The sequence below is a fragment of the Lytechinus pictus genome, chromosome 2, assembly GCF_037042905.1.
Source record: "Lytechinus pictus isolate F3 Inbred chromosome 2, Lp3.0, whole genome shotgun sequence".
NCBI classification, from domain to species: domain Eukaryota; kingdom Metazoa; phylum Echinodermata; class Echinoidea; order Temnopleuroida; family Toxopneustidae; genus Lytechinus; species Lytechinus pictus.
The window spans coordinates 64,240,987-64,268,271 of record NC_087246.1 but is presented as its reverse complement, the minus strand read 5'-3'; the positions used below and the strand labels follow the sequence as shown (position 1 = coordinate 64,268,271).

The 27,285-nt window shown below is 36.7% G+C and overlaps 1 protein-coding gene across 1 annotated transcript; it reads left to right on the top strand.

Annotated features, from left to right (window-relative positions):
• The first annotated feature begins 389 nt into the window (after positions 1 to 389).
• Positions 390 to 27,285, top strand: LOC129268859 (uncharacterized). Its single transcript, XM_064095384.1, has 7 exons — positions 390 to 757; positions 17,004 to 17,381; positions 17,857 to 17,931; positions 19,029 to 19,394; positions 19,801 to 19,896; positions 20,426 to 22,719; positions 23,472 to 27,285. Exons 1-7 carry the CDS (start codon positions 688 to 690, stop codon positions 23,730 to 23,732), a joined length of 3,540 nt encoding a protein of 1,179 aa, XP_063951454.1. The 5' UTR covers positions 390 to 687; the 3' UTR covers positions 23,733 to 27,285.

Genomic DNA, 27,285 nt, shown 5'->3' with positions numbered 1-27,285 from the left:
TTCTTTCGGAAACCATCCTGATAAAGAGTTCGGAATTGAATTTCCTCTCAATAGGGAAGGTGCCGTGATATTTTGATATCGGGGTGGGCGTGCATGCGCAAGGATACCCCTTTTACAGGGTACAGTCATTTTCTTTCTTCTTTTATTTCTTTTTTATATATACATGAAAAATCATTGGGGGCGGTTGCCGCTCCCCCCCCCCCCCCCGTTACACCGCCCCTGACTCGATCCCCATCGGATACCCCAACGACTAGTTCCATCTGGACACCCCTCCTGTCTGCATCGCACAGGAAGATAGCCATAACAACACTGACCTTAAAGACTGACCTTATATTCTAACGGGCCAACTCGTTTTAATACAAGATGAGCAAACCGGATCCCGCGCGCACAGGACGCAAAATGTGAGATCGAATATGCATGGGGCTACCAGTTCTCCCACCAGCCAATGCAAGGATTCTCACGGAGCATGAAGGGTAAAAGAACTGATATCAAACACCAGTCTGTTAGGAGGTGGTAAACTGATGGTAATGATCTCCCAATGGATCTTCAATTTCTGCTTTAGTGGTCCTGGCTACCGTCTTGTGCGTATCGTGGAGGTCCAATTTAACTCTCTCCTGCAGGCTAATATATATTTTGTTGTTACGTTCTTGAAATCGGTGTATTACTGATGTCGGATGAAATTCGAAGATGGATCTCTTTCGGTCTCTGATTCTCATAATTTTCTTGGTTTCAGTGGATTTCACAGCGGGTCAATCTAGTGAGTATTAGCGTTTCAACAGTTAATTTTGTTAGCACGTTAGATGAGAATTGTTGGAAGTGTATGCCTATATATACAGCTTGGAAAGTGTGTAACTTTAGGTACAAGTTCCTTTAAAATTATCATACAAACTGCATGTCCATGATATAATGCTATTTTTGCAAGTTAAATCCTGTAGGTATTGATGCATATTGCAGAATGGGCTTTTTTCTGAATATATAATGTGGAAGGCATTCACTCCTGTTCCTGCAGTGAACTAAAGGGCACGCAACCCACACAATGATATCATTCGGTATTTGTTAATAGCGTGATTAATGAGCATTTTTATGATTATAATAAATATTTCTTAAAAAATTTAAGACTCGTCATAAAGCTTTCATTATTTTCTAAATACAGTAAAAAAAATTTGGTTGACATCCGTCATACAAGTAATCTCTCTCTTTCTTCAAAAATAGGAAAAGAAGAGAATATGATATTAAATATTTCAAGAAGATTCCGATTTGAGATATGGGGTGGAATTTTGAAGTTATTGTCAAACCCAAATTGACTTTTATGCTGCATTATTATTCCATTTGACATGGCACCTAATTATTCAATTTCAAATCGTGTGCGTTCAAAAGTTTCATTCCATACAACCTTGTCCGTATACAGGATTTTTCATGGGGGAGGGGGGGGGGGGGGGTAAGAGCCTTTTTTAAACAAAAATCGAAAAATCTCGAAAGAGAAAGAGATAAGTATCCGATGGAGCTTGTCATTGGGGCTCTTTTGCATTTTATAATATAGTGAAATCATAGGAGATTGTAAACACTTTCGGTTAATTTTGTGAAAACTTGGAGTAAAAAAGCCCCCCCCCCCCCCCGCGGCGTACGGCCATGCATTATTGTTTTATGATGGTATATCGGCGAAGAAAAAAAGCAGGTTTATGATTAAATACAATATCAAACAGAAGTTAAGATTAACTGTATACGGCCACTTTAAGGTGAGCCCGCATATTGGTGGTATCGTTCCACGACAAGCACAAAAATGGTTAATAGTATAAAACTTTAAATATAATGATATGGGCATATTTGGTATCGTGTGAAAGGTGTTCTTTATACCAATTACTTAAAAGGAAAAAATACCTGAGATTACTTATTTTACCAGTAGTTAGCAATCAAGCATGTTAGCAATTATGTATCATCGAATGACCATTTTCGCATGGTGGTAGACGAGGGGGAGCATACAATTTTATTAAAATATTTAACATCACATTACCCAGTTTTGATGTTCATTTGCTTATCTTTTTAAATTAAAAGTGAGTCAAATTTGAACTTCCGAGTTTAAAGAATACCTAATTAAGCTAATTAGTATAATTAATTTATGTAAATCATGAAGCTAACACGATTTGAAACGTATTGTGGCTGTCAGATATGAAAATAATGAGGAGAGAAAAAAAATCAGTTTTGCATGGGTTAACTTACACATTCAATAAAGTTTAGAAGCTGCAAATATTTCAAAAGGAAAAGCACATACTATAATTAAAGACTTAGGAGAGAAATCAATCTGTTGTCAAGTATGACCTAATGGTTTCAAGTTTGACAGTGTAGACTCTGACAGTGAAGAAGTTGATGATTCATATTATTCTGGTAAAATAACAGATTGCCAGTAAACGTGTTATACATTTTTGATTGCTGAAGACTTGTTTGTAGCAATAAAGCCCTCATCTGATGCCATTTACTATTTTCTTCTCTATGGTACATCACACTGCGTCTGTGAATTATATGACACAACGTCACAATGTGGCGACACTTATTTGGCTGGCACAAAGGCGTTCAGAGAACATTTTTCTCAATTATAAAAAAAAGACTACTAGAGGAGGACACTGGTAAAAAAAGGCAAGACTACATTATATTTTGGGGGTATATCATGCAGGCGTTGTTACATAATTCCCGGAAAAAAATTGCGATTTGAAATTTTGTCTTAAAAGATGATTGCACAAAATTATTTTAGTAAGAGTTATCCCTAACAAGTTATACATCATTGGAAATGTCTTACTTGAAAGAATTGAACTATGTATGTTATTTTTCTATAGGGTGTAAAGTTTTCCTTATTCGAAGATTTATTGGGAAGTAACATTTTTTCACAATTTTCCACATATTTTGACCTTTAAATGGGAAATGAAACCTTTGGAACAAGCTGGCTTGTGTCGAAACAGAAAAATCAAAGAATAAGAACAAAGAAAGTTTGAGAAAAATCGGACAAATAATGAGAAAGTTATGAGCATTTTAATATTGCAATCATTAATGCTATGGAGATTCTCACATTGGCAATGCAACAAGGATGTGTGATGTCACATGTGAACAACTTTCTCTTTGATCGACTATAAAATACCCCCAAACTGTCTCTTTTTGCTTTTTCTTATGGTGATACAGACTCTTCATCCATGATGTATTCTTTAAAAATCTGTATTACTTGCCCTCCTATAGAAAGAACACACAATCTACTGATAGAAGTGATAAAAGAGGCAGTTTAAGTTTAAGCATGGACCTATTACGATAATAGGTCCATGGTTTAAGTGAAATATATACTAAAGTAATGGGGAGAGTTGTTCACAAGTGACATCACACATCTTTGTCGCATTGCCAATAGGAGGATCTCCATAGCATTAGTGATCGCAATATTCAAATGCTCATAACTTTCTCATTATATGTCTGATTTTTCTAAAACTTTCGTTGATCTGTTTCTTTGAATTTTCTGTTTTCACACAAACTATCTTGTTCCAAAGGTTTCATTCTCCTTTAACTTCTTATGGCATTCCCTTATGCCTTTTTTAATTGCATTTTTGAATTCCTCAGACAGTTTTAGAACATAATAATATACATTTATGGGTATAGGATGTCAAACAGCATTATAATTTTTTTTTTAATTGTATAAAACGGTGCGATTGTGGGGAAGAATTTGAGTTGTAACGGAAATTGGCCCAAGTCAAACGCGTGACCATACCTTTGTGCGGTTGGTTGATCATAATCTGTTTCCACCTCCATGATAGCATATTCAACTTTTATATTAACTTTTGGTAAGGTTTTTGAAAGCTTTTTTACATTCTTAGTTATCAACTTTACGCGGAATCTCGTTTTCTTGTTATCTGCTGTTTGCTATGTAGAATTTGTTCATTGAGAGGATTTTTTTTATATCGCACTTCAGACATAATGTAAACATTATGATGGTCAAAATTTCCGACATTGCTTCCTGTGAAATTGAACTTTGCTCTGGAAAAAAGAGAGAAGACAATATGCTGTTCATCAATAAGAGAGCCAAGTTAACCCAAGACACTTTCATCAATAGGCTTTGCATTCTTATGTATATTGTCTTTTACATATATTTTAAACGAAAAAAAGCTATATACTTTCTAATATCGCATATAGTACTTTGTCTCTTCAATAATTGTTTATCATAGTTGTATTTCCATTTTCAATGGATTTTGTACAGTTCTGTTGGAAAAAAACACAACAAGCAAAACTAACAACTGAAACTGAGCAACAGCATGTCAGAATGTCACATTACGTGCGAGTGAATACTTATAACTAGTGTATATGTGATAAAAGAGAATACTCACACGTCACGTGGCAAGTTGTAACATGACTGTTTTAAGATTATTTTCCCTAAAACATGGTTGATGTTAGTGGGTTTTTTTTCACGTTTGCATTAGTTCATGGTGAAAATGTTCAATAGAATATGAAAATATAGGACCGTTATCAAAATTACATATCATGGTTCCTAAATTTAATACATCATCAATCATCGATGAATGAAGTCCGTCGATTTACTATCTGAAAACTATTGTTTAAAAATAGGCTAGGAATCTTACTTGATCAGTCAAATTTTAAAAATATTGAAATACAATAATTGATGCTGATTATTCTAAATGACGATAAAGAAATGTGACATGATACGAAAGCCAGCTACAAAGGTAGAAGTTGCTCATTAAATTATTATTATTACCATGTATTTTTTTTTTTTTTTTTGGGGGGGGGCAATCATGGATAATAAAACCTTCAATTCAATTAAAATCATTTACATTAATTAAAGGGCATGTCTGCCTGTGTGATAGTGGGTGTGTGTGTGTGTGTGTATGGATGAAAAAAACTGCGGCTTCAAGCCTTAGTCTTATTTTTCTCGAGGTCCACATTCGCCTTTTCTCTCGCATTCAAGTTGTATCCATCCGATTACAGAGCCCTTTGGAGATTATAGAAGGAAATTAAGATAATGAGACATGATGAGAGATCTGTAATTACTCTAATCATAATTATGAAATTGTGCTGACAGGCGTGCCTTGTTATCGCGTCAAAGATACTGCTTTCATGGTAGGGGGAGGGGGTTAGGACTGAAGACCGTATGATTATAAGAAGTGAATCTATATATGATATTTTGTAAATAAACAAACAACATTGAATTGAACTTTCTTGAACATCATTCTGGTCCATTTTATTTTTTTCATGACAATTGTGACAAGATATTTGAAAATTTTGGATTTTAGGCTCGATCGCTTCGCTTAATGGTAAATTGCAGACATAGTGAATCGTCATTTTCAAACTCAACCCCTCAATATGTTTGTCGCAGTATACGCCATTTGTTACAGAACCAATTTCTGAATTCAGTCTTGTAAAAAAAACAGTTCCGTATAACCTTCAAGGTCATTGTAGAATACAAGTGAACGAATTAAAATTAAGTCCGATCATATACAGTCCTAAGTTAGACATCATTGTAAATTATTGGGAGCAAGCTCGCCTTGGGAAATATTTTAGATTTCCCAGACGGGCCAAAGAAGGTCGTCGAGATCAGTATATTGCATTTGTAATGAGAATACTTTGAAATATATCAAATATAATTAGGGCTATATAATGATGATTGTAACATATGACATAGTGCTGATTCATTATCTCGAAGGGTGCGTTTTTATCATGCAAACCATTCTCTGAAATCACCGCATGAATGTTTGATATAATGTGCGGCGAGTTTATTACGACAGCCAATTATTCATCCATAAATGATTAATGACGTTCTACTGATAGAGTAGTAAATTTTATACCCCTCCCCTCCCCTTCCTTTCTTAATTCTTGTATTTCTTATTTTCTTCCTCACTCTCCTCATCCGTCCCCTTTCTCTTCTTCCTTTTTCTCCTTCTCATCTTCCTCCTCTTCTTCTTCTCCTCCTGCTCCGACTCCTCCCATGTTCTTCTTCTTCCCTGAACCCCCTTCATCATCAACGTCATCATCATTAGGATGTCATCGTGAACATCATCATCATCATCACCATCTTCATCATGATCATCATCACCACCATCATCATCACCATCACCATCATCATCACCATCATCATCCTCCTCCTCATCATCATCACCAATATTTTCTTCGTCTTTTCTCATTCTTCTTCCTCAACTTCCCATTCTCATCTCATTGAATTTAAAAATTAAATATTAATATTTACGATACCTCATGCGAGTTACGAGGTGTCGATTGGATTTTTGAGATCATCTCCAATCACCTTGAAATTTTGAAGACAGCTAGGCAATCAAACAAAATACGTATCGCCACTTCTCGTTGATCACGAAATTTACACTTTTCTCACTTGGTATGTAGACCGGTCCCCTTACAGACAAGCAATTGGAATTATATTTATTTTTCTAGACGGGATTTTTACAAACCCACATTACTGCATTTCAGATTACTAGATTTTGTACCGTGTTACAATAGTTATGTTAAAAATACTAAATTTCCCTTTTAATGAAATAGCTTTTTTTTCGCGGTACATCTCCGAGCACCCTCGCATAATTTGTTGGGTCACTATGTATCCAGCCACATGGGGAATGACACCTTCTTCTGTTAACAAATTTGTTACATATTATATTCTTTTATGATAAAATGATTTTATTTAATTTATTTTGTCAAATGATAATTCATGAAGGAAGGAAGGAATATTGTTAGAAATTAGTACACTTATTTGCGGATGGAAGGGTTAACCCCCTCCCCCGGCCGGATTGAGTCTTTACATCCATCCACTCCAGAGCATGGATAAAACAGCACCTGGCTTGAAAGATATCAGAAGTGAAAGACAAAGCAACATATTATTATAGAATTCAAGACATGATGAGAATGTGTACATTGCTTATGAAGAATCATTAGACCCTTACAAAGGAATTATATTGTATCTTGGATATTGAAATTAAAGAAATAAATGTATTTAATTATAAAAAAAAGGCCGAAAACTGAGCGGAAGCTTCGTTGAGAGAGTGCCTGTTTCACCATTTCTTTTTTTTCTTTTTTTTTTGCAATGTTTTTTTTTTCAACAATTGAGTTAATATTTTTTAAGAGTTTAAACTTGTATAACAAATGTTTTGTGACCCGTTATTGTTATATATTTTGTCAATTTGTCTAATTATATTATTGTACTCCCCCATGTCGTGTGGAGACCATGTTTGGTTGATTACCAATTTGTTCGATCATAAAAAGAAGAATCTGATTTGTTTACTGAGGATTGGGGAGATCTTTTATGAATTCGGGGCCTGTTTCATAAAGATTCGTTATAGTAACAAATGCTCAATTTATGTAACAAGTTTACTATCAGCCAATCAAATTGAATCATGTCAGTAGCTTTAAACTTTTGTTGCAAATTTGTTATTGTAACAAGTTTTATGAAACAGGCCTCTGGTGTATAATCTTTCCGGTCCAGTGTCGAGTTTCAAAGAGTACTTTCATCCGTTATATTGCGGTTATCATCATTGTCTCTATCATTCTTGAATCTCAACTGTTACCAGCTCAAATATGAAGGGATTTGATATAGCGTAGCTTATTACTCATTATTAAATTCAAGGCCACTTCTAAATTGTTGATACCAGCTGATATTACGAAGGTGCTTAAAGACAGGCGGGGACTAAAACCCGATTCAAGTGTTTGTGACCTTATTATCATACTATCTATATAAGAAGAAGGGAAAATAAGAAGAATGGCAAGAAAAGAATGGAAGAAAGGAGGAAGAAAATAAGATGGTAAGTAAAGAGGAGGAAGAAAGGAGAAGTAAAATGTGAGGATAAGATAAAATTTCCGCTTGCGCTCGCGCTCAAATTGCGTGTTTAGTTCGATGCGCATCCTATTTATGATTACAATGATAATTAAACCCGTTGTAATTAATTCAAAACGATTCAGCATGTCATTTGCACTCACATTCTTATAAAGATTCGTATACATTTTTAGGTAGATATGAATTTAAAAAATATTAGGTCGCGCGTCGCGCTCGCATTAATTGTTTCATGAGATACGGATGCTACAAGCTTTCCTTAATAGGACCCCCTTTTCCGATCAGTACAACAAAAATTCCGTGTGTTGGATACAGATGAAGAGGCAAAGAGTACATACATGTACATAGGCGGATCCAGCTTTTGGCGAAAGGGGGGGGGGGGCGCACTGCCGAGCGGCGCACATATTTTTGCACTTCACCGGCGCCATAAAAGAAAATGTTGAAAAAAGGGGTAAAGTCTGACCCTGTCAAATGGTCTTTATAAAATGTAGGATTTCCAGTCATGCCATTTTGCATGACCACACGCAGATCATATTTCCGGGGGGGGGGGGGGCAAGACTCGAAAATTTGGTGCACATCTCACATTTGCACATTTTTCATAGTTTTCATGAAATGTTAAGGGAAAAAAAATGTTTTTCACAACAGCAGATCGCGAATGTCCCCCCCCCCCTTCCCCCTTGCTGCGTACGACCATTCTGAAGTCAACTTAGACATATCTCATTATAACAGAAAATATACATCAATTCAAACATATAATCTTTCTAAAACATATAGAGAGAGAGATTGAAAAACTTATTAAAGAAAGAAACAAGCAAAAAGTAACACAAATTATGCATGTTATGTGCGATTTCAAAATCTCGTGTATTAACCCTTTTATGCGATGAGGCCAATACTTTTGTATATTAATAGAGATACAAGTTTTTCTTTACTATATGTATATATATATATACACAGGGGCTCGATCCTTTTTTTAAGATTTGGGGGGCAAAATCATGAATCAACTTTCCAAAAGCGCTCGATATCACACAAAACAAACAAACTCACACAAAGACACACACATATATGCATATATATATATATATATTTATATGACTCATGAGATAGAAACACATATCTCACCAACAAATTAATGCGAGCGCGAAGCGCGAGCTGAAAGTTTTAGTATACTGACCTGAAAACAGGAAAAAGGTGCCTGTTAAGGACTGTTTGTAGTAACTCATGAGGAGGATACATATCTCACTACACAGATAAAGCGAGTGTCGAGGGCGAGCTGAAATTTCTTTATACTCTGACCAGAAAGCTAATTGATATTCTATGCATTTTTGGTATCAATGATTAAGATGTGTATCTAAAAAAAAAACAATAGATGCGAGCGCGAAGCGCGATCTTAAAATTTTGATATTTCGATCTGAAAAAATGACAGTTTAATGGACGTTTGTAATAAAGAACAAGATTATATCCAGCAAAAGATTATTGCAAATCGAAGCGGGAGTTCTTTTGACGTTTAGAACTGAAAACGGGACATTCTATTCACCTATCTAATCATAAAAAGTATGGGGTTTTGCTACAGAAATGATGCGAGCGCGAAGCGCGAGCTGAAAATTTTTATATTCCAATCTGAGAAGCGGATAATTTAAGCACGATTTTAAATAAAGAACGAGTTGTGTAGCTCAATATACGACTGGTTGCGTAATTATACACTCCCGGTACTAGCAACGGGTTGTAGCAAAGTTTTGGGCTAAAATATCGAATCATCTTCATAAAACACTATAGTAGCTGTCTTAAACTAAAGGCCATAGAGGTGGCACAATGTGGAATGTGTAAAGAAAAAAAGTGACTGACCTTCTTTTTATTAAAGCATTTGAAAATTAGATCAAAATTAAAGGATTTGCTCTACGCTTTTGTATGATTCTGGGATTTTTTTTTAATAAATCAAAGATTTCATGACATCTGTCATTCTGTGCATGGGCAACTGCCCCGCCCCAGTCCACTCTGTAAGGGCATGCGATAAGCTTTGTTATGACCATTCAACAATAAAATGTATAACCATGTGCCGCTGATCATTCTTGACCGGCGCCGATCTAGATTTGGTTGGCAATAGGCCCTTCTTCATTATTCTACCGGCGCCTATTTATTGGAACCAGGGGACGCTGATTATTCTTGACCGGCGCCGATTTAGAACAAGTAGTGCTGATTATTTTACCGACGTCACGTCAATTTCAGGCAGCGGCAATTCATAATTGACTGGCGCCGACTAAGAACCAGGAGGCGCCGATTATTCTTGACTGGCGCCGATTTTTAACCAGGTGGTGCTGATTATTCTTGTCCGGCGCCGATTTAGATTTAGGAGGAGCGGATTATTCTTGATCGGCGCCGGTTAAGACTCAGGCAGCGCCGATTTATAACCAGATGGCGCTGATTATTCTTGACCAGCCCCGATTTAGATATAGGTGGCGCTGATTATCTTTGATCGGCGCCGGTTACGAACTCAGGCAGCGCCGATTTTTCTTTACCGGCGCCGATTTATAACCAGATGGCGCCGTTTATTCTTGCCCGGCGCCTATTTAGATTTAGGTGGAGCTGATTATTCTTGATCGGCGCCGGTTAAGACTCTGGCAGCGCCGATTTATAACCAGATGGCGCTGATTATTCTTGTCCGGCCCCGATTTAGATTTAGGTGGCGCTGATTATCCTTGATCGGCGCCGGTTAAGAACTCAGGCAGCGTCGATTTTTCTTTACCGGCGCCGATTTATAACCAGATGGCGCCGATTATTTTTATCTGGTGCCGATTTAGATTTAGGTGGCGCAGATTATCCTTGATCGGCGCCGGTTAAGACTCTGGCAGTGCCGATTTTTCTCGACTGGCGCCGATTTATAACCAAATGGCGCTGATTATTCTTGTCCGGCGCCGATTTAGATTAAGGTGGCGCTGATTATTCTTGATTGGCGCCAGTTATATGCAGGCAGCGCACTGCTGATTATTTTTAACCGGCAAAGTTGTTGGGAAAGGGTAGTTAAAAGAAAAGATAAGGAAGATGATATGATTGTGCTTTGCTGGGGGATAGTCTTTCCTTACTGTTGCTAATATTATATCAGTGTATAATTTTTTAAGCGGCGTCTTTTCTTTTCTTTCCTTTATTTTTATTTTTTCAAGCAGCGCCTTTTCTTTCTTTTACTTTTCTTTTATTTTTTTTGAGCGGCGCCGCTCAAATATTAGGAGGGGGCACGGGGGGACGCGCGCCCCCTGCGAGCGAGCAATGCGAGAGAGCAAAAATTTAATATGACATTTTTAATACAAAAATTCCATTTTATGATAGATTTTGACATATTTAGCCCTCTCTCTTTCCTTTTCTCTTTTTTTCTTGGTCGTGAAAATTTCATTTGGGGGAGGGAAAGCGCCCCAAGCCCCCCCCCCCCCCCACATCTGTACACCACTGTTACACGTCAAATTTACTTCATGACCCATGTTTATTGCTAAAGTGCGAGCGGCATAGCGAGTGAGCAATTTCCAGGACATTGGAGATTGCATAGTGTCTAGTAAGAGATAAATAATGAGAGTTGAAAATGTCTAGAGCTGTAGTATCACGGGAGGGCGAAGTGACTGGACCTGTAAGATTCCCTTCGTTTATTTGAAAATTTTCTTAAAATCTATGAAGAAAGAAAAAGACGCTTAAACAAAAATTACACTTCGCAAAAGAAAAGGAGCAAAATAATGATAGGATGAAACACTACAATATTTTGTTGAATAATTAAAAGTATATCGTGCAAGATCTGAATATGGATATAAACACCGTGGTCATCAAGAATGAGTTTAATGAACAATTTAAGATAATCTAGTCACTGATCAGAGTCGAGATGAATACTGAAGAGTTTCATGCTTAAAAAAAAAAAGAAGAGTGGAGCTATCACCAAGAAGAAGCGTATCTTTATTAAATGAATCGTATTTGGAAAAATCGTCGTGTTCATACACCGGGGTGTTACATGAGCTCTAATAAAAAGTGAGAGGGGGTTCCAAGTGTTCGTTTTGCAAAACTGAGCCAATTTAAGCATTTCAATTACATTCAAACAGGAATCAAACTGATTCTCTGATATTCTGATCAGTTCCTTTGGCGATTCAATTTCTATTTTTTGAAGGGGGTGAAGAGATATCCCCATAAACTCACTGTTAAAGGGGAATCCAACCCAAATAAAAACTTGTTTTTATAAGGAAAAGAAAAATCAGACAAGTTGATAGGTGAAAGTTTGAACAATATTGGACAAACAACAAGAAAGTTATGAATTTTTAAAAGTTATAAATATTGGTAATCACTATACCCATGGAGACTTCAAATTGGCCGCATATGGGAAATCATAGTGATGTAAGGCAAGGACTACTCTTCCATGTACTCCAATACATATTATGGCTAAAATGTTATTTTCCCCAAAAGTTTTATTTCAAATTATATTTTTCTTTCATGAGGACATAAAACAATATACTACCTGGGTTATATTTAGATTACTGCCCCAGGGGAATGGGTACTTAGGAGAAAACCACAAAATCCTGATAATAAAGTACATGGCCTATGGGAAAGTTGTCCTTGCCCCTTGTCATAATTTACTTACTCAGTTGCCAATTTGAAATCTACATAGTATTAGTGATCTCAATTTTAAAGCAGCTATAACTTTCTTATTGCTTGTCCGATTTCTTTCAAACTTTCACCATTCTGTTTAATTTATTTTTCTCCTTCCCTACACAACATTTTATAGCCATGCAAGGCTGGATTCCCCTTTAAAGAGTACCCAACTCACTACAGCCCGAATGGATGGCCCTTTGTTCTTTCTGCACGGACGTTGGAGGAAGGTCATCAAGCATCATCAGAGTTGTGATTGAAAAGATTGTCCTGTCAAAGACAGAATGACCAAACGATTACATAAATGTTCAGCGTTGATAAAACTTCCAATTGGAGCCATGTGGATCTTAATCAAGATCTCACCCAAATTGAATTTCTTGGTCGATAATGAAAGTACTGACAGTGAAGAAGTAGGGCCTGCCTTATACACCATGAATATGTTGATTATGTTTGTATTTACTTGGTCTACAATTAGATCAAACGGTTAGCTGACGAACTATACACAACAAAAAAAGTAAGTCCCCCCTAAATCAAATTGCTGTAACTTTTGAAAAGAATTATTTTGAGATATTATATTTCGTAGGTGTTTTTTACACTCATTAAGCAACTCATGGAGAAAAATGAGATTGATCGGTTAAGTCATGCATGAGTAATTAAAGATTTAATTAAAAATGACAATTTTTGAAAGTCACAAGAGTCGTTTTTTCAGATTGTGCAAATACAAAGTTGGGCAAAAATTGTTTTTAGGTGAATTTTTTGGTGTTATGCTGTTTTACTATCCACCATTTAGCCACTCCACACACAATTTTGATATCGTATGTTCATGGTTGAGTGAGCACAATGTATTGCAAGGGCCCGGGCCGCGGAAGCGGGGGGAGGCTTCAGCCCCCCACTTTTTTCCAAAAAGCATTTACAAAAATGTAAAAATGACCATACGTTTATAATTTTTTGCATGGTCAGCCCCCCCACACACTTTTGGCTCAGCCCCCCCCCCCCCCCCTCTTTGAAAACCGTTCCGCGGCCCCTGTATTGTGACGTATCATCATAGGGGTTTATGGAAGTATCCTATACAACTTGTTAGATCATGTTAAAATTTGAAAATGTTGGTGGCTCCCCCCCCCCCATTATAGGCCCCTCCCCCATATTAAAATTCTGGATCCACCACTGATTTGTCCATAAATCAGACTGATCATGAGAAATTGTAAGGAAAAGAATACATTTATGCAGTATAAAAGTATTCATTTCTAAGTTTTCGAATGTGCTCGCTCAACCATGAAAATGTGTAAAGTTCGGAAAGTGTGTAGTGATAGAAATGATGGATGATAAAAACATCAATTAAAGTCACATTTGAAACCGATTTTGCCCCCAATTACCCTTTAAAATGAGTCTGTGACATTGACAATACCAATTTTCCCACTTTGGCGCGTGCTCACTCATCCATAAATAAACAAATCGATTTCATTTTTGCTCAGAATTCTGCCCATAGGTTGTATAACATTACTGCCAAATGTCATTGCTAAAGACAGCCTTGAAAAAAAGTTCCACCATATTGAATAAGAGGTTACTTATTCTTAAACATATGCACCCATAATGTACACAAGTCTATGAGAGAGGAAGTCAAAATTTTAATAAAAATGAAATGAGGGTTTGTTTCATGGACGGTTTTTGTTACTTCTGCCAATAGTTATTTCATGAAACTTCGCACATGGCTTCATAGTAACATTATCCAAAAGGCGCGCACACCAAAATAACCATTCGATACGGCACAATGTGGGGCCAAGGCCTTGAACTTTCCTCTAATTTGCATAATTTTCGAATATTGTGTGCTCACTGATGCATTAAACATCGGGATTTTCATAAAAATCAAATAAAATGAACTATGCAAGGAGGTTTGTGACAGATATCCTTAGTTACGAATTGCACTTTTTCAAATAACGTAAAAAAGAGCTTATCACTTTCCACATGTTCATTCAAGCGTGAATGTTTACATAAACGCCTTTGAATCATTGAAGCATGTTAATTGGTCATGAACATAACGAAAAAGCTGAGAAAATATCATTTTCAGTTACCAAAATGAAACAATACTTGCCTATGATATTTGAAAATCGTATTTTTTGTTTTCAATAAATGTTCATTGAACCGTGAAACGATGAATATTGTTGAAGAAACTCTTCCCAAAAATAACTGTCATCATATTCTTTCATTTTTATGGATAGAAATGTGTAAAAATCAAATTATAGCAAATTTGGACTTGTGTTTATTCAACCGTGAAATTTAGCCAAAAAAGTTGTATCGTCTTTTGGAAAGTACCTTTTGCAAGCCTTCTGACTATTTTTCATGATAAGAATGTGGAATTAGTTCCAATAAAATGGAATCAAAGTCGTGATATTTGGCTTGTGACTTTTGAAAAGTGACATTTTTGCCTTCTGACGGTGCTCACTGAAGCATGACGAAAAACACGTCCATAACATTTACTCAGAGGATAGCTTAGAAAATTACCTACACGCTCATGTAAAAATATATTAAAAACTCGCATTGGTTCGGAAATTATTGATGTTTGTTTAAGGGGGGACTTACTTTTTTTGTTGTGTATAGAATTATACCAAGTGGGATTAGACCGAGTATTATTTTACTGCTGATTGGCTTCTGGATGGTGGTTCATTCCATAATTCCATAATTCCATAATTCCTTCCATAATTCCCTCCCATGCAATGATTGTTTATTGTTATTTACCGTGTAATATTGTCAATATATGTTATGTTGTATGATTAATTTTTTGTATGGAAATAAAGAATCAATCAATCAATAATCCATTCACACCAACAAAACCAATTATCGATCAAAGCATGTCCAATGACATACCTTCGGTCAGCTTGGAGTCGGGTTTTTTGTTGTTTTGTTTTTGTTTGTTTTTTCTCTCTCTCCTTTTTCTTCTTCTTATGCTTTGTTTATCGGGGGTGGGGCTTGTGTAAGTGAAGCGTGGCGGAGTGTGTGTTGTCTTTTGTGTGGGTGTGTGAGTGTTTTTGTTATAACTTCATAAAATTATTTTGGTATTGTAGATTTATCTATAGATTTTAAGTATGTTTGTGTTTTACAATTATATTTAGAGAGATTTCTAGAAGTTGTAGAAGATTTTTATTTTGAATTATTTTTTCCAGCTTTGTGATTATAAATATGTATAGATTGATTTTTAGTTTTTACTTTTGGAATAATTCTTTTAAATTGTTTTATGTTTGCATGAGTTCTGATTCAATTTGTTATGATTTCGTGCTATTAATTATTTTCACATGTTATATATAATGAGGAAGAAATAAAATATGATTTTGGAACAAAAATAGACATGCTGGTGTGACTAAAAGAAACTGTACTTGTCAATTATGAAGAGATGTATGTGCAAGTCAGCTTCAATATAATTATATTTAATAAGTTGGGGGAGGAGTTGTGTACCTATATACGTATATATAGAGAGAGGTTACGTAATTTTTCTTCTTCTTTAATTCTCCCTTTTTTCTCATCCTTTCTCGTCGCATTATAAGACAATCTCTTTCTTCTACCAGTCCCCTTCTAGCCCTCTTTCATTTCTTTATATTGTATATTACTGCATGGCGTATATGTTCCCGCCACTGTGACAGGCTTTTGTTCTCGGGACTTGTGCCTTATTTCTTCTCTGAATACTCTATTTTATATTCTTTATGGCAAATGCTATTGATGTAATTTGTAATATGACTTAATGTTAAAAAAAAATGAAATATTGTGAAAATGGAAGAAAATGTTAGCGAATGAATGCAAATTTGTTGTTAGGACTGTAGAATCACCGTCCAACCCTGTCCTAGTAATGCACTGTTAGAAAATGTATCCTTAAAATAAAAGAAGTTCCTGCAGCAGAGTCTCGAGAACACCTGTAATCTTACCATATTGCGTAGTCTTACAGGAAATTGGTATTTGGTGTATGGAATCTTACAAATTTCTTTCAATAAAACACCCTTTTCCCCTTTTTAAACAGACCTGTTCTGTTAAATTGCAGAAAAATTCCTGTTTTATGAATTTACAGAATGATTCTGTTATTGCTTTCTGCAAAATCTTTTTTTCCCTGTAAAATCACGTTTTTTTTAAACAGTGTGGTTCTACCACACTTCCACCCCCCCCCCCCCCCCCGTTCCACCCTTACCCTTACCACTCACAAGCTGGGGACCTTTACCCCTAAAGACAATACCCACAATATGGAAATCATCCTTAATGATCACTCTTTATAATGATTACCCTCAAACGAAGGACAATTTATACCTGGACGACTGCCCCGAGGTAATCACCATAGTACCTTAGGGGCAGTTGTCCTGTCCGCAGGGTTACGTCCTGTAGGGTGGACGTAGTATTGGGTAATTAGGTGAGGGTAATCGTTCTATAGGGTTTATAGTTGACCTATATGATAATCGCCATGGCCTAAAAGGGGTATTTTCCTAAAAGGATTTATCCTATGTGCATTCATTGCCATTGGGGTGTTCATGTGGGTGGGGTACGTGTCTGGGGATGCCCGATATAACTATTTAACAAGTAATACTATTTTATATTTCTCGCATTTTAGATTTCAGCAGCGAAACCATAACAGAGGTTCAATCGTTCAATTTTGGAGAGTCTTTGACGATCGTATCACCAAACTATCCAGACTCCTATCCAAGTAATGCCAACTTTCAATGGCTTGTTTCCGGACCAACAGGCTACCAAGTCATGGCCCTTTTTAGAACCTTCCATCTTGAAGAAAATTTTGACTACGTAAGGATCGGTTCCGGTCTAGATCTGAATGATGGGGCATCATTAATGACTACTTTCTCAGGTTTAGATCTTCCTTGTATCACGGTCTCGAGTAGCAATGAGATGTGGTTGTCTTTTGTCTCCGATTCGTCTGTCACTTATTTAGGATTTAATGTGACCATCAGCGTTTATACCTCCTCGAATTCTTCAGGTGACTTGAAAATTCACTTTAATTTTTTTCAAAAATGATTTATTTTGTTCATTTCAAAATGTAAAATTCATTACACTTATAGTGTAATCTACTCACTTGAAAATATTGGGAAGAGCATTACCCATGTATACTATGTCTGAATTCTTAAACTGACGGCATAATTTTTGAATGAGCGATGTACTCTATAGCAAGCGACAGAATCTAGCAGCAACTGGGTGATTATTATTAATCAACGATTTTGTTCGTGATTTATGGGAGTGTTATTTACAACTCACGTGATACTGATTTACACTTTGTTGATTATTCAAAAGTATACCGTGCTCGAATTTGAATACGGATATAATAAAAACACCATCGTCATCAGTAATGGGTTTGAGATAATCTGGTCAACTTTATATTACCCACTATCGATTTCACATGTTATGAAGTTATGACATGTTATAGTGAGAGGATTTTTTTTTGTATTTGGATACAGGTATCATTGATTCGCATAACGTGAAGATGACTTTCTGTGACAGTGTCCTTTCTACCTCATCAAGCCCTGATCCTGGTAGGTCCTGAAGCCAATGTGGTAAAATATCGATCGATTCTCATTTATTCAATTAACCCCCGTAGAGGCCATTAGACAACCACCTATCGGACCATTCTCCTAAGAAAAGTGCCCAATTATGACCACTGCTGCTGCTACCTATTACATGGACAACTACTTTTACGACTAGTTTGAGTAGACCTATGCCACCTCTGGGTTTAGGGATAAAAAACCAAGGTTCCCAAGCTGTCCCATCTTGCATTGCGCTTTTTAAGATGAACTGTCTGGTGTCCCTGATAATCCTATCGATGTATTTTGCCCATCGTCTACCCATTCCTCTTCGTCTGGGTATCGGTCCCCACAGAACTGGTCTGCCTGGTAATAATTATGAAGGTTGAGCATCCTGCCCAGCCATTCCCTTTTCCTTTATTTTGAATGTGGTCTTCGGTAAACCACCATAACGGTTTGTGTTTCAATCTGGTCCTGACACATCCAAAGCTACCCTCAGCATTGATGCTTAAGCACAACCTAATGCCTTTTCCTGTTGCACCGGACTAATTAAGCCATCTCTTGGACACCTATACGATGTCATCGAGTCAACTACCTTCGGATACCCCCTAGGACAACCGTTTTAATTTGCAAACATAAAGTTCCCAACAAGTACCTTACGGTAATATACCAACCACCCTCTAAGATAACCATATATAGACAACAACCAAGTAGGACAGGAGAGGAAACAACAGGAAACTACTCCGAGAGCAATCACCATCCACAATTACCACACAGACAATCTCCAACATCATTAATATCATAGGTATCACGTTTACCATGACTTAGTGTTTTTAGTGTAGCTCACCGAGGTTATGTCCTGCAAGGTGGTTGTCCTATAGGGATTATGATAGTTGAGGATAATTATTGTATAGCTTTATCATCTTAAGGATATCTGTCCAGCAGGATGCTTGTCCTGCCCAATATATAGAGGGGCCTTTTCTTACAGGTCATGGTTTGGGGGGGGGGTATTCTTCGGGTGTTTATGGGTCTATATAGGAGAAGTGTTGGGGGTAAGCCTACGTCTGAGATCACTGGTATTAACATGGTTATGTTTCACATTTCTTTAGATCTTGGCAACGCAACAGAGGTACAGTCTTTCGGTTTTGGAGAGTCTTTGACGATCGTATCCCCAAACTATCCAGACTCCTATCCAAGTAATGCCAACATTCAATGGCTTGTTTCTGGACCAACAGCCTACCAGGTCATGGCCGTTTTTAGTGCCTTCCATCTTGAAGAACGTTATGACCACGTAAGGATCGGTTCTGGCCTAGACTATGGAGCATCATTACTGACTTCTTTCTCAGGTTCAGATCTTCCTTGTATCACGGTCTCGAGTGACAATGAGATGTGGTTGTCTTTTGTCTCCGATTCGTCTGTCACCTTTTTAGGATTTAATGTGACCATCAGCGTTTATACTCCCTCGAATTCTTCAGGTGACTTGAAAATTCATTATAGGTTTGTTTGAGAATTATTCGTTGGCTTTGAATTGTAAAATTACGTTTGAACCATATATAATTATGAATGTCTTATGTTTACCCATGACATGATTTCAGAATATTCATATTATTCACAAAAAGTCACAACAGGTGTATCACTTCCAAATCAACAGATAGAGATTTGGTTTCATGTTAATACTGAAACAGTCCCGCGAATGGCTTTGATTATAAATGGCCATCTGACAAGCTTCGGCATTAAGTTGGCCTATATGTTTCATGAAGAGAATAAGTATGATAATTATGATTTACACGCCTGTAGTTGATTCTATATTTTATCCTATACTCGTCACGGAGGCTGTAATGAGTGTTTTTATATAATGTGTATATTTATATTTCTGTGCAGATATCGCGGGTAATATAACATATTCTTCATCATCACATGACGTCATGAATATGAGTTTCTGTGAAGAAGTCCTCTCTACGCCAGGCCCAGTCTTTAGTAAGCCTATATATAAGCCGATGTTGTATTAAAACATAATATTTTTTATTTATTTTTGCAATAGTTTAAATCACATTTAGTGTAAACAAAAATAAAAGAAAGTATTACTTCATTGTAGCTTGTAATTTTGATTACACAATACTTTAGCATCTAAATTTAAACGACTTGGAGAAGCAGAGTGTACTGGAGCAAGAGATATTGGGACCGATGGTGAATATCCACAAAGCATCAATAATGAAGTTCCTAGCAATATCTCAAACCTTTTTGTAGTATTATGTTGGACATTGTGACGGTATTTATCAACAATTCATATTTCGGCTTACAATTATTATTTTGTAAATTCCCAAGGCAAATTACTTTAATTTTAGTCTCCGAACTCACCAGCCCATCTCCCCTTTTCTCGATTTTTTTTATTTTTATTTTTGGGTTGGGGGTTATAGTCTGAGGGCATTGATAACCATTTTTAAGTCGATCTTATACTGTTCCTTTCACTGTATATATTTTTTTTTCACATACGCTTTCTATTCAGAAACCTGTATTGAGGAATCGTGTTCTGGTGGTGGAGAGACAGTTGTATGTAGATGCGATGATATTTGTCAGTTCTTTGGCGATTGCTGTCCAGACTACCCTGTCTTTGGCGAGACTCCATCAAACGAGACATCTTCCAACGAGACTTCATCAAACAAGACTCTTACAAATGAAACTCTGTCGAAAGAAACCATCCTTGAGGGTACTCTGTTAGACCTCAATGTTTGGAAGTGCATCGGTGATTCTTTTCTTCCTCAATCCTACCCAGATCTTCAACATGGGTATCGGATGGTCGCTAGATGCCCTTCGGAATGGTCTTTAGATGAGGATGTCACACAAAAGTGTGAAGAGGTTAACCCCAATGTGACAACAAAAGTATTTTATATTTACGAGGATATCTACTTTAAAAATCTCGGTTGTGCTACTTGCCATGGATATGATGAACGTTCTTTGACTTCCTTTACCATTTCATCAGACCAGTTTTGTATGTGGAGAAATGATACCCTTGACTGCTTTTCGCCAGTGCCGCCATTACAGTCAAATGCTTCAAGAAATAGCAGCGAATTGGTTGAAGATCTTATGCTTACCGTTCATTATATCCCGAAACCTCGTCTTTGCATATTGAATGCAACTGAAACGTGTCCGAACGGAACTGAAAATGTATCTCTTGAATGTCAGTTCTATCAGAAGCCAATCATCGGTGACGGTATCATACATAAGCACCCGTCTTGTAGTCATTGCACTGGAGGTCCCTTGCTCATATGTGCGTCTGATATTATCGATAGTAGGGGCACCATTATGTATGATTATATAATGCCAATGGAAGAAGAACTCGGGATCATTGACATATTTATAAATCCTGAACCTATCTTAACCATCAAATGCACAGAAGGATTGGAATTAGATCACAATGGTAACTGCGTCCAAATATTATCGGACTGGCCAGTCTGCCATTCTGAAAATTTCACCATCAATCAACTTAACGGAGCAGTAGATTGTTTAGCAGATGTCGCTTGCTTTAGGGACACCATTTTAGATAATAGATCAATATCTTTAATCAATCATCAACCACCTTGCCTAGTAAAGTCATCGACATACATGGATAATGATACGATATCATTCAGTTTGAATTACAGAGATAACATAGATCCATCGATCGATGAACGTTTGATAGAGAGAGATATTATGCTTCTTCTTCAAACTCACAGGAGTGATGATTGCAAAAATGTAGAGATATCCGCGAGTCAATCATGTTACGTGGAAGAAAGTACTGAAAACACAACGTACGAATGTCCCATGGAAAATATGTTTGTTGGACACTATTCGGACCTGATGCCTTCCCTTATCAAGAATGAGTCTTTTATTTTCCTCAACGGATCTTATATCCGGCCCAAGTGGTGGAGCAACATCACCACCATGCAGCTTGTTGATGCCAATGTCTCATTTCAGTATCAATTCACCATGTGTGGGAGTGAGGTTGCTCTACAGACCTGTCCTTTCTTAACGGTTTCGAACAATTCCATTCATTGGATTGACCAAGATAACCGATCGGTTATGGTCCATGAGGATCAGATGTACGACATCGAGGACATTCTTATCAATCCCGACGGTTCCATCAATATTTGCTATGATCATCATGTCACACCAAGAAGGACATTGACTATCCTTGGACATGTTCTCTTTGCGATATCATCAACGTGTCTTTTGGCCACGTTGATAACTTACATTGCCTTCTCTACCTTGCGGAACCGCCAGGGTGTCTCCATAATGAATTTCATAGTTGCCTTGTTCTTCGGACAAATCTTGCTTCAGTACGTCCGTCTTTCGGTATCTGGGTTGGTAATTCCTTGTATAGTCGCCGCTGTATTGTCCCATTTCTTCTTCCTCGCTTCTTTTGTTTGGACGACGATTCTCGCCTGGGACCTAAGTCGGAGCTTTGCAGCAAGTAACATGAAGACGTTTTCGTCGAGCTCTTTTGGTGGTAAAATGATCGCCTTTCTCGTTATTGGATGGGGTACACCTCTCCTGTTTGTCTTCATTACTATATTACTTCAGTTCGGGGGATTTCAGAATGGTCCTCTATTGGAATACGACAGTACCAGATGTTGGCTTGCCACATTATCTAGCATAGTGATGTTCTTTGTTCCAATGTCTATCTGTCTCCTGACTAATCTCGTATTGTTCATCATCACTATACATGGGGTTCATTCTATCAAGAAGACAACATCTATGCTGAAAGCTGGCCAGGACTCTCAGCTCAAACAGTGGGCTGTAGAACTCAGAATATATATCAAGGTAGGTCCATATTTCTTCAGCTTTTAGAGTTCAGTATACCATACATAGGTCACAGCTGCGTCGTGTCATCGTCGTTTATCATTTATGCATTGATCCTGTAAGCGTCTTTTCATCACAAATCCTCACATTTTGTTCTAGATGAAACAATGGGGAATGCGAGATAGGTCGTTGGAAAAAGACGCTTGGTGCATTTATAGCGGGATTATTATTTCAAGGCGTAGCGCATACTTCTGTAAATATGCATGATACATTTTCTTCTATAAGAAGATCATCTGAATAGCGTGATTATATGGTTCCGGGTGCTATGGTGTCCGTACATGGCATAATGTAGGATAATCGACACACACTAAAAAGGGAAAATAATACCAAAAATATAGAGTGGAGAATCGGATCATTCAGTCAGAAAAGTGAAAATCAGTTGTATATTTTTAGATGGAATTTTGATAAAAATGTGAAACTAATTTGTCTGTTTGTGTAAAATTTTGATGATATTTCATGACACGATAGTCATTGAAGTGGTATCTTTACTAAATGCTTGGAAATGATAACTTCGTTATGACCTTAGATAATTTTCATGCATTGTATCATGTCATTTTGCAATGTGATAATATTACCACTTCCTCTAATCTCTTCACTTTCAATATTTTCTACCAAACCCCATGATTAGAGCTGCAAATCTATCTTTTACAGCCGATGATTACGTGAAATTGTTCTTTTCTACTCTCCAAATCTTATTTGGTCTTTTACAATAGATCTCAACTCTTCTTGGATTCACCTGGTTGTTTGGATTTTTAATGATGGTTGTCAGAGTGCCATTCACAGAGTATCTCTTCATCATCGTCAGCGGCTTCCAAGGTATCTTCATCTTTCTTTCTTTCGGTGCCAACAAACGCGTGAAGAAGCTTTGGCGAACGAGCATGCAAACCTCGACGCTCTGGACTACTCTCTCCAGAAGGGACTATTCCAAAGGTCAAAGCACTTCTGGTCAGCACCATGCCGGACACAACACTTAACTTTTTTTACAAGGGAAGCTCAAACATACTTATAAACATTAAAAAATGAACTTGATAAAGATCTTTTCCAGTTTTTAATTCTTGCCTGTTGAATGTTGATTGCTGTGTATAAGATTTTCATCATTCATTTTTGTTCAATGCTGTTGGTCATGGACCTCCTAATTATTATCGAAGAATATAATTACATATGATGTATATAAGGTAACACATACGTAAATGCTTTTATCAATTATTTCGTTTTAATATGCCTGAAATCGAAAGTACATGTAGGCCTATGTATTTCAGTAAGAAAAAACACGCAATATTATGCTCTCTTCGAAATGTGATGTAATGAAATTACTTATCTATCTTTTTTTTTTTCTTTTCTGTTGAACGGCGATTAAAGTTGAAGAGGCAGAATAGTATACATGCATAATGATAGAATGCTTGCCTTTAAAAAGGGAAAAGGGGAACAGTAGCGTATCTAGGACACACGGCGCCTGCATGGGGTAAGGGCCAAAATCGCGTCCCTTTCGAAGTGTAATGTATACTACACTTAATCACACAACCAATCAAAATAAAACATAATATCAATGCGAGTGCGAATTATTTTCAGTATTAAGACGTTAAGACGGAATATTCTTAGTTGGTTTGGGGAATCATAAACATCATCATCTAACGAAACAATGAATGCGATCGCGAAGCGCGAGCTGAAAATCATTGATATTCAGACCCGAAAACGGAACATTTAAAAATACCCTTTTTAGGAATTTATATAGAGATGATACGTATCTCATTAAACTTATCGACCTATAATACGAGGGCGAAGCGCGAGCCTATTTCTTTTTTCAATTTTAAGATCTTAAGATTGAATATTATAAACACTTTTTGAAATCATTAATATGATGTTTATCTAAACAATTAATGCGAGCGCGAAGCGCGAGCTGAAAATTATTGATATACCTGAAATCGGGACATTTTAGGGAGAAATAACACTAACTAAGCAAATAATGCAAGCACGAGGGGTGACTTGATTTTCTTTTATATACTTACCTGAAAGTGGAAAATTTTAATGACTATTTGTAAGAAATCATGAAAAGGATACTATCGCATCGGCTCATTGCAAGCGCGAAGCGCAAGTTGATTTTATATATATATATATATCGTCACCTAAAAAGGGACATTTTAATGGTTGTTTGTTAAAAATTAAGGAAGAGGATTTGTATCTCCCTTATCAAATCAGCGCGTGATGAAAAGTTTTGACAATTAAACCATGCAGAAAAAATATCTATTTCCGAATTGTTTTTAAGAATTAATGAAGAGTAACGCATATCTAAATGCAAACCAGCAGCTAGTGATGAAAAGTTTAATACTTACGTTTGAAAAGGGAATATTTTAAGGATTGTTAGATTTTTTAAAGAGAATAAGTATATCACTAATCAATAGTTGGCATAAATATACTTCCCTGGGTAAAGACATGCAAGATTCATTTTCAAAATGTGTTGGAAACTGCATTACCATGGTATTAGCATAGGACGGGGTATTATCACCTTCAGTGGTATTCCTTTTCTGTCCTTTATTCCTTTGCCTTTTCTCTTCATTTTTCCCCTTTACTTTTTTGCGCCTCCGTTCCCTTCTTTTTTCGCCACCCTGAAAGTGGTGCCCGGGGCATGTGTCCCTCTTGCCCCCCCCCCCTGTTACGCCACTGAAAAGGAGCACTCGTAGGGAAATACAAAACAAGAGCATTTACTTACAAAGATTAATTAGATTCTCGACATGCTAAACTTCTCGCATTTATGCCTCCGCCATCATGGCCATTGCAAGATTAAGGCCCTGTAACACAAAGGTTAGCGATTGATCGTTAGCTATTCTCATACGATGCTAGGCTTTGTGCTACGAGCCCTAGAATATTAAGTCGCCCAACTTTTTGATTTTTTGAAAATTACAATAAAGTCAATCTTGCCCCGATTGTCACCTGTCTGGATATGGATCCATGTAGAATTGAGCTAAAGTCGAGAATTCCTGAATAGAGACATGTGATATTCCAAAAATAGTTTCATTTAAATTGAGAATGGGATACTCTGTGGTTGACGTGTTATTTAGATAAAATCCTGCAATTTAATCAAAACTGCATGCCCCCCTTAAAATTTAAAAGAAAGCTGATTTTTTATTCACCTTTCACAAACTTGATAGACATGATTGATGGTAAATGATAGATGACACTTACCAAAACCCACGCAATAAAAAGATGCAAAACATTTTTGGAAAGTAAGGTTTTATTTTATTTCATTATACTTTGAGAAAGTATTGTGTTATTTTCATGTAGTTGTTCGTAAAGGTCAGGGTTTTACTTGATACATAAGGCAGGCCTATATACAAACTAAAGACGATTGATTACAAAATACTCGTGCAAAGATGAAAACGGTAGATCAATGGTAAACTATCAGAAATCATTTTGCCGTGAAAATGATTTTAATGTATGTGTATGAATTGTTATCATTCCGTCATCGATTTCTTGAACTGTAACAAATATCTGTCTTTATTGTAATGTTGAAAGCTTTTGTGATTAATCTTGCCTCTTTTGTTTGTTCCCTCCACTATTTTCTGGTATTCCATAGAATTTTACGAATCTTAATTGTTCTATAGTATGTTTGAAAAGTAAATAAATTAATTCTTCATTATCGCCATGGTCTCTATTCACAGCCGCTGTTGACCTAAGAGTGTACAAGTACATTCTTCTTTGGATTTGTGTATTGTATATGTCCCCGCCCCCCCTCTCTCTCTTCTCTTTATCTTCCTCCTACTTACCTGCCCCCCCCCCCCTCCTCTCTCTCTCTCTCTCTCTCTGTTAGATTGGGGTTCACTGTTGGTTAATGGTTTTCGCTGCATGATTTCGATGGTTGGACAAACACAAAAAGCTGAAATACCGACACAAAGGACTATATTCGTTTTTGTTCTCTCCATCATTCCATAAACATTCATATTTTATGTATGTTAACTTTATTTTATCATTTTTTTCTGTTGATTTTTTATATTTAAAGTTCAAAATTGAACAATGAAGATTAAAAATTATATGCTGCATCAGAATAACCGGGAATTTTAATGAAGTAAAATCAAGAATAGGTCTAATTTTATTTCGAACGCCCCCCCCCCCCATGTGAGGAGATGGTTATATGTTTTAATGACCTTTTCCAGATATAATATACATAGTTAAGCTTGTATTTTAAATGGTCTTCAATCAAACTGATATGGAATCATTGACTCTCTTTGAAAGGATTGTACATACAGATGCAGCTTATGTTCAACAATATTATATTGTGGTGTATCTTAAAACGTGCCAGACGAATTTGAACGTTTGGGGAATAGTGTGTATTTTTTTGTACTAGTTGATAGTTATGCATACAAGGTAGGCAATTAATTCCACTCATATGAAGATTGCGTCCATTGGCGACAATCGGTATATAGTTTAAAATTGAAAGTATATAATCATGATAGTGTTTCTTCATCAATACCAGATAATTAACATCAACGATGATTAAACGATGATGAAATGCATCATCCTGTGTAATTGCAG

Bases quoted from the DNA above. Each gene is read 5' to 3' on its own strand.
- LOC129268859 (XM_064095384.1), top strand. From the start codon at position 688: ATGGATCTCTTTCGGTCTCTGATTCTCATAATTTTCTTGGTTTCAGTG. The intron at 17,932-19,028 runs GTAGGTCCTGAA...ACATTTCTTTAG, and splicing joins CTCATCAAGCCCTGATCCTG to ATCTTGGCAACGCAACAGAG. The intron at 22,720-23,471 runs GTAGGTCCATAT...CTTTTACAATAG, and splicing joins AACTCAGAATATATATCAAG to ATCTCAACTCTTCTTGGATT.